The 12500-nt window shown below is 45.8% G+C and overlaps 1 protein-coding gene across 3 annotated transcripts in view; it reads right to left on the reverse strand.

Moving 5' to 3' along the window:
* Positions 1–12500, reverse strand: part of LOC133135385 (glucosidase 2 subunit beta-like) — a 133708-nt gene that overhangs the window by 36048 nt on the left and 85160 nt on the right. For all 3 annotated transcript variants that reach the window (XM_061252345.1, XM_061252347.1, XM_061252346.1), the window contains one exon: positions 10507–10596. In XM_061252345.1, the coding sequence (XP_061108329.1) occupies positions 10507–10596 (90 nt within the window). The remainder of the gene's footprint in view (positions 1–10506; positions 10597–12500) is intronic.

Genomic DNA, 12500 nt, shown 5'->3' on the forward strand with positions numbered 1-12500 from the left:
ACTCACGCACACTCACACACACACAGACACACACACACACACACCACACACCACACACACTCCAGTTCATAAGGCACGGCAGATCCACTCCTGCTGAATCAACACCCGGCTGTTTTCCACACATTAGCCACGAGAGCAGTAAAAATGGTAAAATATCAGCGTTAAATTCCAGGGCCACAAAAACAGCAATAAAGCACCTCCCAATTGCTCCGGCCGCCTTCAAATTAAAGTGATGAATTGAACGGCACAAAATGGCCGAATGCACTAATGAGACTGAAGGATTGTGCAAGGCAATGAAGACACCTTTACTGTGGCCTCTGGGTCAGGCTGTGCGTGTTGTGGGGAGAGTGCGCTTCAGCCTCCAGTCTCTACCCAAATCTCCCCCGCGGGGACCAGGGCCTGGTCACATGACCCTCTGCAGTCTAATCCTGTCTACCTGTGTTCCCCTCTGCCTTCCCCCGGCCTGAATAAAGTCAAATAAAATCCAAAGGAAGAACGGCCTCTCTCCCCTCTTAAAACCCTGGATCTATAGGGGACCCAACACACTCTACAGTATAATTGGATTGGTAGTTTTAGAGATAAAACACATCATATCATCTTAAGCAGTGCCCCTGGACCTCTGGAATTAAAACAGCCCCAAAACACCCACCATCATATTTTATGCATCTCGGTTTTGAGGTCAAACATCGAAACATCAACATTTTTTGTTGGCAGTCTGCGGTGCCAATAATTCAGGAGCCCATTGTCTTGGTGGATTGGTAGTTTTAGAGATAATGGGGATTTATAAAAGCCATCATACCATCTTAACCCCAATGGTTGGAAACCTTAAACATATTTGTAAACAGCAACTTCCTCCCCCTAATCCCCCAAATCAGAGCCCTGTGTATTAGACAGTGGTGCCAGTCGTCTGATATAAAACAAAGTCAACGCAGTCTTCTTTATTAACGGAATAAAATTAAGTCCTCGTTTGACGCACTCATGAGTCAGTTACAATTAAAATAAGAAGAAAAGGTATACCAGCACAGTGAGGGCAAATGTTCATCCGCGATAATCATCACTCACCGTTTTCATTACAGAACAGAGTGAGAATATGTTCCCATTGTTTTGCACCATAAGGAGACCCATTATGCTAATGCTAACCTTCTGTAACTGGAGAAATGCCGAGATGCAAATTTTAATGGGTCTGACTAAATCTATTTTTTTCCATTAATTACAGTAATTAAATACTCAGCTTCAATCCTCAAACAGGATTAGAGCGTAATACTTTTAAATGTAGGACGATTGGCCTGACACGATATTTTGAGAGCTTTTTTCTTCCTGCGTAGCGTACCTTTAATAGGAATGAATTAGAAACAACAATACCTGGAGAATTCACGAGAGTGAAGCTTCCGTTTTGAATCTGAAAGCTCTCCAGTGTACTCTAAAAATTGTACGGAGGCTAAACCTGGGGTGACCTAAGACAAGGGTCCCCCATTTTTTCACACGCGTGAAATCTGCAGAAATTAACACACACTCCAGTATAACATCACATTTACACGTCTGGGCAAACCTGTAAAACATTACAATTGTAAGTCACGTTGTCCACTCTCAGAAAGAAAGGGTTCTGATAGGGTTCTTTGGCTTGTCTCCATGGGGGAACCCTTTTTAGTTATTTATGGAACCCTCTATCACAAATGTGAAGTGTGAAAGCTCCCAGACAATTAACCATTTTGCCTGACAAAGAACCCTTTAGCTAGACAGGGTATGTCAATGGAATCACAGGGTTCCTCGTGGAACCCTTATTTATGACGTTGCAACTGATCATAGAAGTGCCATTTTGCCATCCGAACTCAGCCAGTTGATCCAAACACCATTACTTGTTAATACCTAAGGCACTGAGTTTGACTCAGTGAAAGTGCTGCTGAATGATTTCTATTGGACGGGACAGGATACTTTACATGAACCAACCGGCCCCGCTCCAGAGACAGTTCACCTCAGAGGAGATTTAAATCGCGCTGCGCTCGAAGTAGGCCAGCTCTGCCCTGGCTGTGCTGCCATTCGACGGGAGCAGAATGCAGGGCCTGATGACACAGAATCAATGCCATTCTGCTCTGATTGTGGGGCTGCGTTCAGCGACAGTGCGCCTCGGTTCTGCCTGGGAGACGCATCCGTGCTGCGGCTTAATCTGGGGTGAGGTTGGGTGGGGTGGGGTGGGGTGGGGTGGGGACACGGTTCTGACTGCATCGGTGATCATAATGATGTAAAGACAGTCTACCCGCTCAGAATCCCCGACACAAATTAAAGGGACTGTCCTGCTTTTCGTCCAATGGGAAACAAAACAGAGAGTACAACAACAACAACAACAACAACAACAACAAAGCTACTCCAGCCTGCAGACATAAAAATACAAGAGAGGAAAAAAAACCAAAAAAAAAAACCAAAGCATCTTTTTCCCAACTGGCTCTGAGACCTATAAAAATATCCAAAGACGCAAATAGCTTTCGACTGTTCGCTCAAACGAGCGCCCTCAGTGAGTCTGCTTTCCCCCTGTAATTCATTCTGTGACTGATTCTGTCTTTCATTGGCTGCAGAGAGGGAGAGGGTATGCACAACGTTAGACAAATATATACGATGAAATCCCAGAACGCACACACTGTAGAAAAAACCCTCAGATTCCATAGAAGAACCCTATCTAGTTAAAAAGTTCTTTGTCAGGCAAAATGGTTCAAAATGGGAGCTTTCACACTTCACACCTATGCATTCCATAAAGAACTAAAAAGGGTTCCTCTATGGTAGTGGTAGCCACCCCAGTTCCAGGAGATCTTCTGCCCAGTACGTTTTCACTCCAGCCCTAACAAAGCACACCTCATTCAACAGCTAGAGCAGGGCTGTCCAATCCTGTTCCTGGAGATCTACCATCCTGTAGGTTTTCACTCCAACCCTAACAAAGCACACCTCATTCAACAGCTAGAGCAGGGCTGCCCAACTCAGTTCCTGTATATCCACCATCCTGTAGGTTTTCACTCCAACCCTAACAAAGCAAAACTCGCTCAAAGGCTAGAGCAGGGCTGCCCAACACAAAACAATATGAATAGTGAATACAAAAGACAACACGACTTGTTTGTTGTTTTAGGAACTACGGTGAATTGGAGACAGAGAGCGGAGGTGGAAAGTTAAATCGTAGGTTTTGAATATTAATATCTGAAATCATGCAGGCAGTTCTGTAGCTGTCTATATATCCAGCTTTTTACAACATTTGATGCAATCAATAGACTCCCACACATTCACAGGCTAAACCTCAGGCTCTGCAGCACAGACACACATCTGTTGTGTAACACAGAGGAAGGCACGGAAAATTAACGGCGGAAGAGAAGTTAATGAGCCTGCCTTTACACTCTTTTCCCTCAAAAAAAATAAAAATAAAAATTTCTTAACGCCGATGTGCACACACTTTTTTGATTGCCGGCTGCAGAACCTTCTGTAAAAAAAAACACGAGTGATAATTAAACTTCCCACATGATTTCAGTGAAGCAATTTCATTTGAAATCACAATGGGACGGGATTAGGCCAAAAGCACACAGTGCCAAAAACAAACCCAATGTTGCATGCATGGCTTTTGGAACATGAACTTAAATTCTTGAACTAGTCCTAGAACATCGCAATTGGTGATTCACCAGCTATTGAGCTATGTTCAGACACTTAGTGTGGTATACCATAAATACATACAGTATATGCCTTCATAACACATCATACACATGACGAACACCTGTTATAACAAGCAATAAGAGTGTATTACAACTGACAACACGTTACAACAATATCATAATGCATACAAAATGTTTTTTGTTTTTTTTAAGAAAAAACGCTTTGTAGTTATAATGCTGTGTACATTATGACCATGTTCAGCAGACCTGGGTCGATTACGTAACTGTGTTGGATTGAAATACTTTTCTGTTCTCGACTGATCTTGCCTGGTGCAACTGAGCCAAACGAAGGCACGGTGGGGTTTGCACTTTTGGTATTTCAGAGGTTCCAATACGCCAGACAAGCTCAGTAAAGTGCAGAAAAGTATTTTAATCCTAAACAATTACGTATTTGACCCTGGAATGGAGTTCAGTATCTGCACGCTGACAGTATCTGGCACAAGCTGTACTGACCTGTTACGACAGGGCTACGCCACGCTATGCCAGTGTGACAGGCAAGTCAGCAGCGCTATTTGCGAGTATTCATTTGCAAGTCATATCAGTTCTGGCTAAATTCCCAACCTGGCTGTTTCAACCTGCCACCAAAATTCCCCCCTGATTCAACTGGTAAAAACACTGTTCTCTCCCTCTCCACCTCAGCTGGCGTGTGGCGACCGTTCTGACACAAAATGGCCGCCGTGTTTCACCCAGGTGGGTGCTACACACTGGTGGTGGTCATCACCGTAAAAAGTGCTTTGGGTGTCCAGAAAAGCGCCATATAAATGTAATGATCTATCTGTCCATCGACTCTGCCGCCTTCTTCAACACGCAGATGACGGGCACAATCGGTGTTGTCGGCGGTGCAGTTCAGACACTCCGACAAGGACACTCACAGCCCCTGCAGAACCGCCGAGAAACCCCTGTGCGAAGGCGGGCGGCGGAAAGTTCCGGAGGGTATTCGCGGCCCGGAGAGAGCCGAGAACAAAAAAAGATAATCCCGAAAAAAGGAGGCGGCAGTCAGGAGAGGAGACGGAGAGGAGTGATTTTCCCATTAGAATGCGTAATGGCGCCTCAGGGAGAATGAACAAAGTAGCGGATAAACAACAACAAACTCGCTATCTCTCACATTTCCTCTTTTCAATTTGCAGCATTAGTACCAGGGACGTGACTTGAAACTTTGGGGACTATGATTTGATTTTTTTTTTGGGGGGTGGGGGGGAGGGCTCAGAAACGCTGCCCCTCATCGAAAAAAAAAAAAAAACCCTCAGCACTGAGCGATAAGGGCGGGCGGAAAGAACCGCGGTCAGGTAACGCGATTTCATTCCCACAATCCAGCGAAAGCGACCTTTGAAGTTAATTAATTGCATGAGTAACTCATTAAGACTAATGCTGAATTTCATGCATTAATTTAACTACATTGTCCCTGCCACATCTATCATAATTTGAAAAGCGACTGAGTGTGACAGAGAGGAAGTCAGCTGAGACATGGGCCTGCATAAGTATCCGGCGCTCGGATACAGAAAACAAATTAAACATGTGATATTCTCTCCATCATCACGGTTATCAGCACACCCTTAAAGTGCCAGGACGCCCAGTCATCAGCCCTGTTCTCAAGGATTCCTGAAGTCTGTCGACCCGAAACGGGCCAGTGTGGGGGCAGGTTCCTATTCTAGGCCAGCGCCAAGACACTTGACTTGACAAGGTCTCGATTGAAGACTGTGATTCTATCACTTCTAACGGCCTCGAGAGGAATTACAGCAACAAACACGCTGAAACGGCAACACTGTTTATCCCTCCCCCTTCTCTGCGAATGCGCTGACGCTGAAACGCCATTGGCTGTGGCAATTGAAAACAATTTTCAACCAATGAGCTTGAATTATTGAACAGCTATACGATGTTTTGGTACAGAGTGCCGGGCTGTCAACTGCATATTTTGAAACCCAAATTTAAGGACTATAAACACAGGCAGAGGGTGAGTCAACATGTCAGTGAGCCTTTTTCAATGATAGGAACGGATTTACAATGGTCGTGTAACAATGTTTTAACACAATAATCTTACCTATTGTACCTTTAATTAGTTGAATCAGGTACCTGTGCTGGGCTACAACAAAAAACCGCACCCACACCGGCCCTTTTCCGATAAGTTAGCACACTCTTGGCTTACAGGCTTACGGACCAACCCAACCAAACCCCTTAATAAGTACAGCATCAACACTAATGTGTCTCTGTGGATGAACCTCAGTTCACACTGGCCTCAGAGAACCTTCCGGAAAAAAAAAACCCGTCTCTGGCTGCTACCCAGAAAATAACTTTTCCTCAGACAGGCATCACCTTCCCCCCGATGCCTCCGTCTGAAGTAGACAGCGGAGGGAGTCCTGCGGATCAGCACAACAGCCCCGCCGTCGAGAGACGAAAGCGTGAAAACCTTCCCAGGAGCCTCGGCGGGGTCACACACATCACTCAGGCGCGAGGACGCACAAGAGGCGACACCACCGAAACTTCACTCGACAGCCCGGTGCATTACATCGCCCCTTCATCCCAGCCTCACACGGGAATGCGCGGCACAACAACAGGCCTACACAAACTGTCACTGCCTGTTCCGCACAAAAACTACATTTCCCAGAGTCACCGGGGCTTGTTTATAGGCAGTTTTAAGCAAAAGAGGGACTAAAATGGCCGAAACCCTGCTATTAGACAAAATGGCGATTTCCTGTAGAGGCTCACGCCTCATTTACCACGTTAATTATTCTTCTTTTCCTCTAAAACCGCATCAGTTTCTCAGAGGATGATAGAAGTTTTAATTTGAGCGATTTGTTCGGTTCTTTTTCTGCTAACGCTTTCACTTTTTTTTTTTTTTGGTCAATTTGTCTAGTTCTTTTTCTGTTAACGTTTTGCACATTTTCACATCGTGTTTAGAGCCAGGGCCTGGGGGGAACGAACTTTTATTAAACGTGTTACATTGTTCACACTTTTTAAATTGCTAGGTGATTCTAAATGAAATTAATTAAAAGGTGAAAGCAAAGCACCTGACTCTTTAACTGTTTCAGCACAGAATCCGATCTCAATTATACTTACATACGTTGTATATACTTATTTACAATGTATTAACATTACATTACAGCTATTTAGCTGACACTTTTATCCAAAGCGACTTACAGTTGATTAGACTAAGCAGGGGACCATTCCCCCTGGAGCAACGTGGGGTTAAGGGCCTTGCTCCAGCTTGCTCAAGATCGCAACAGCTGCATGGATCTTATGATGGCTACACCGGGACATGAATCACCAACTTTCCAGGTCCCAGACATGTACTGTACTTCAAATTAAAACTCAAATAAGCTTTATTAGCATGGTAAGGGTACAAGTTGTGTCCTTGTTTGCCTGTCCCGATAGGTGACGTAATTCTGTTTGTGTTTTGCTACAATTTGGTTGACTGAAATCATTTCTGTGGTACTTTGACTTTGATTCAGCCACACTGTGCTGGTGTTGCGCTTTGGGACTTTGGATCGGTACTTTCCGCTGGGGTCTTCAGTGCACTCGTCCCTGGTTCTGATTTGCACTTTATTGTACGTCGCTCTGGATAAGAGCGTCTGCTAAATGACTGTAATGTAATGTGTTACATCGGTTTGGTGCTTGAGGTGGTGAAAAATCAGCCGTATCCTCGCGCCTTTTGCTACGGCTGTTCTGGCGGTATACTGTTTTTGTAGCCGCCACATACACCACAGAAACATCCCCCTCCACTGTACCCGCCCAACCCCCATCCCAGAGCTGCCACAGAGCCCCCAGATCTGCTATTCACACACCAGGAGCAGCTGAGATACATCAATTTAAATATTGTTTAATAGCACTATTACTAATATTAAAGACAGCCTGCACAGAACACTGCTCCCATGGCTGTATCTGTCAGCTGTAGGCACCACTGTCTGCAGCACAGAGAGAGAGAGAGAGGGATGGAGGGAGGGAGAGAGAGGGGGAGGGAGGGAGAGGGAGGGAGGGAGGGATGGAGAGAGAGAGAGAGGGGGGGAGAAAGCGGGGGGGAGAGAGAGAGGGGGGAGAGTGGGGGGAAGGAAAGAGAGAGAGGGAGGGAGAGGGGGGAAGAGAGAGACACACAGAGAGGGGGAGTGAGAGGGGGAGGGAGGGAGGGAGAGAGAGACTAAGAAGAAGAGATGCGAACACAGGGGAGGAGGATGTTATATAAGGTTTGTGCTGATGATTAAGAAGTCAGCGGGTACAGATAGATTATGTTCTGTGGCTTGAGGAGTCCCTGTACAGCGCTAGAGATCCCAGTCCCTCCGCTGCCTGAATCCTAAACAGCGGCTTTCTGTGTCTGTACAGCCATCCACAGCAAACAGCAGAACAGCCTTCCCCATCACACCAAGCAACTTAAAACATTTTAAAAAATGTATTCTAGAGTCCATGTTTCAAATGGGATTGGGGGGGGGTTTCTGGATTTCTTTCCAGAATTATCTTAATTAGCCAAATTATCTATGAGATCTGGCATTTCAGTGAACTTTCCTGACGAGCATGAGAATGACAGCTGAAGACTGTTTTGTATCCCTGGAGGAAATGTCTCACTGCAGGGTAAGCGATGAGTGACTCACAGGCAGCCCATACAGAAAGTTAGCTGAGTCAGGATAATCCGTGAAAACTCAAATCTGGATAAAAATCTCCCCCCCCCCGGAAGAGAACATCCCAAATCTGGCTTGTATAAACCAGAGCTCCATATCCTAACCACTCAAAGACCCGTTAGCTCTCTACTGAAGCCAAAGCTTCCCAACATGAGGACAACAAGGAATTTAATTCAGGGGAATTAAGAGTACTTTGGCAACGGACACTACCAACTGTAATACAAAAGCAGAAACTCCTGTTGTTGCCTCAAGCCTCCTTTTGCTTGTGAGGTGGAGAGAATGGAAAAACAAGGATTTATGTTTTTGAGAGTCTGTGATTAGTTGAGTAAAACTTATGATTGAGTTTGTTCAGACTTTTATTTTGAAATTCCTTGGTTCCGAGGTTACACCGTTATGAATGGGAGATGGTGGGGTTTGTAGTTTTGTTGGGGGTGGGGTTTGTAGTTTGGTTGGTGGTGGGGTTTGTAGTTTGGTTGGGGGTGGGGTTTGTAGTTTGGTTGGGGGTGGGGTTTGTAGTTTGGTTGGGAGTGGGGAAAGCTTCCAGATTTCAGCCACACAGACACGCTTAAGTTGGACGCATTTTCTCTTTTGTTTTGTACTTTTTAATTCTTGTTTAAAAAAATCACGCAAAACCGACAACCTTGGAGTCTGTGGGAGTTTGTGGGAGAAGTACCAGCTCACACACCTGGCACCTGGCTTACTGGATTCAATTAGAGACAGACACAGAGCCTACGCACAGCATCTATTGTATTCACGGTAATATGGAGAGATGCTGATAATGTTTGAAGCTGACAGTTCCTTCATAGCGATCACCTTGGGGTGCAATATGACTATTCCGTATCACCGTCATCAAAACATAAACACTATTTCTTTTTTTTCAGGGTAATATAAACAAAAAACGAGCCGTACATTTGCTTCACGCGCACGCACAAACACCTGAATGGCAGCATCTAATTGTTTCACCGCAGGGTTTCGAATCGAGTCGGCTGATGAGAACACACATTTATTTCGCGTCTAGATAACGCCCCGCAAATAAAAAAATAAAAAAATAAAGCAGCGCACGAATGCGCGGGTTATAAAAACGTATGAACACAGATTAGCGAGGGTCACGGAGAGGCCGGAAACCTATCTGTGCACTGACGGGGAAGATGCGAGTCATCGCGGGGTGTCCGTCTCTCAATATTAAACCCGCCCACAGGCACACGGCACTCCAGCGGCTGCAGCAAATGAAAACAGAAAGCAGCGGGAGGGGAAGTGATGTCGCCCCTCTCCAGACCCACTTCCTGCACGCCGATGTCTCTCAGATTTGGCTGCATTGATCCCCGCGTGTCGCCGTAAATCCGGTCGGTTCACCAGAAACGCGCCACACGGCCGCCGCGCCGCGCACACGATAAACAATCTCAGACGTGCCCTTTAGCCAATTAGCAATGTCAATTAGCATTGGCTTTAATTAAGATTCATTTGTTGTTCCGCCAGCTGGAGAATTGATTGAACACCCAATTAGGGATTACTGAGATCTATGCACTGAGCCTATTAAAGGGCTAACCAAAGCGCGCTAGGTAAAGCCCTGCCACTGGATCATTCTGCTGGTGCAAACACACTTCTGCCGATGTGCTTTCTCTCTTCTAAGCATTGAGATGTGATGTCTGTGTGTGTGTGCGTCTCTCTCTTGTGTCTGTGTATGTCTGTGTATGTGTGTGTATATGTCTCTCTTCTGTGTGTGTATGTCCCTCTCTTCTGTGTGTCTGTGTGTGTGTGTATGTGTCTCGCGTATGTGTGTGTGTATGTGTTTACAATGTGACATGGCTGATGTAATTCTCCTCCAGACAGTGTGGGGGCGCTGTGCAGCTTGCAGAGGGCAGCTAATTGAGTGTGAGGACCGACAGGCAGGTGACACTGCATGGCGATGGCGGTTTCCTGACAAAACCGTGACACCTTGTGACTTCTACCACTCAGACTGCCACCACTCAGGTTACTGTACGTGCTATCAATCGGTTTTTTTGGGGGGGGGCAGAGAGAGAGAGAGAGAAGGGGAGGGGAGATGGAGAGAGACAGAGAAAGAGACAGAGAAAGAGAAAGAGACAGAGACAGAGACAGAGAAAGAGAAAGAGACATTAAAGCATTCTGTAATTGAATCTGAGTTTGAGAGAGACAGAGAGAGAGGGGGGGAGGAGAGAATGAGAGACGGAGAGAGAGAAATATAGCCAGCCCTTACTCACTCATACACCGCCAGCTCCACACAGAGACTCAGCAGGTACATGAATTCTTTATCGGCGCCGTAGTCTGTGGATAACGTCTCCTCCAGATCCCTAAAAGGCAAAGAGTAAAGTCAGATTTTTTATTTATTTTGTGTGTTTTTTAGGGGTTTTTTTATTCCCTAAAATGAGAATGAAACAGAATCGATAAAGGTCACGACCAGTGAAAGTGAAGCATTAACACAGTGTTTTCACACCTCGGACTCACACATTACTGCAGTAGGAAACACAAAGCACTCTGAGACACCGTGAGAAAGAGCCTCCGGCTATCATGGCTGCAGCAGCAGGTCGGCTAACGTGCTAACGGGCTAACGTGCACTCACAAATAAATTCAATTTAATTTTCATAGTGCATTTACAGAAGACCGTCACAGAGCAGCAGAGGGGCACAAACCAGACCGGAACCCCCGAAATAGCAAGCACACGAGGTACAAAAATAAACTCGGTTTAGTTGGGAGACAATAATTAAGGTACAGTGGAGGTACATTTCTGTTGTTTAAATTTCCCAAACGTACCCTGCACAATAACATTAATAAGTACATTCTCACAAATGGTACAAATAAATTATGTATTGCTGGCTAGGGGTACATTTTATGTATCTCTAGGTTACCACCCAAGTGACAAGTGTGTGCTTGTTTCAAAGACCGAGGACTTGAGTCCAGACTCTTAAGTGAAGTCCGCTTTCTACATCCCTCTACATCCTAACAGTCAGATTACCTCCGAACGGTTTTAATGGCACACAAACATTACAGCCAGTGAAAAGGGGGAAAAGAGAACACTCAAACAATATGCACAAATCATACTTAAAAAATCAATAATTACTTCAGGCTCAATAATTCCCACAGCTGATTTACATCACACTTCATCCCTTCATAATAATATAATAACATCAATTTCTTCTTATTCTTCATCTTCTTCTTCTTGTTCCTCTTCTTCCTCGTGTCCTCATGGTTCTGGAGCCAGTGGTCCATCAGAAACACTAATAAAAACACCATGCGGACCGGAGGTACACAAAGAGGGCAACGACCGATTCGGGATTTCCTGCCAACTCCTGCTTAATTAATTATTTAATTAGCCAAATCGTACATCTGAGGTGACGTTTATGACACAGCCATATGGACAGGCTCACACTGCACACATACCCACGGTGGAGACCTTTTTTACGGCCGTCTGAGACAGGGCTGCACGGGAGCACTGGAGAAAAACTGCGCTGTACAAGTGCTTAGAGAATTAAAGCAGAATAATCAGTTATAATCAGATCACAATCAGAATTTGGGCGTACACAATTTAGAATTTAGAGAGGCGACCCACTCATCCAAACCTCACCCCCCCCACTGTAAATAACCCACCGGACCACTGGCTCATCCGTGCTTCCATGTCCGCACTGCAGATTCACCACTGCTTTAATGACTCATTACAGGGTGGGTTAGAAATGATGATTATTGTTATTTTTCTGTGAGACTGTCTGGCTGTATGGCCACGGCACTCTGGGTCTTATTGGTATGCGGTGTCACAGATTATCTGCCCTAGTCAGCGCGGCTCCCTCATTAATGTGGAATAAGAACAGAAATACGCTCTCCAGCACAGCCGCCATTAACATATACATCATGCGCTAATGCTAATGAGCTAGCCCAGCGAGGGGCCGGCACAGGAAGAGCGGAGTCAGACCAGCGTTCCTGCTCCGGTCGGGAAGAGTGGAGTCAGACCAGCGTTCCTGCTCCGGTCAGGAAGAGTGGAGTCAGACCAGCGTTCCTGCTCCGGTCAGGAAGAGTGGAGTCAGACCAGCGTTCCTGGTCTGTTTGGGAAGAGCGGAGTCAGACCAGCGTTCCTGGTCTGTTTGGGAAGAGTGGAGTCAGACCAACATTCCTGGTCTGTTTGGGAAGAGCGGAGTCAGACCAGCGTTCCTGGTCTGTTTGGGAAGAGTGGAGTCAGACCAACATTCCTGGTCTGTTTGGGAAG

The sequence above is a fragment of the Conger conger genome, chromosome 8 (genome assembly GCF_963514075.1).
Source record: "Conger conger chromosome 8, fConCon1.1, whole genome shotgun sequence".
Classification (NCBI taxonomy): domain Eukaryota; kingdom Metazoa; phylum Chordata; class Actinopteri; order Anguilliformes; family Congridae; genus Conger; species Conger conger.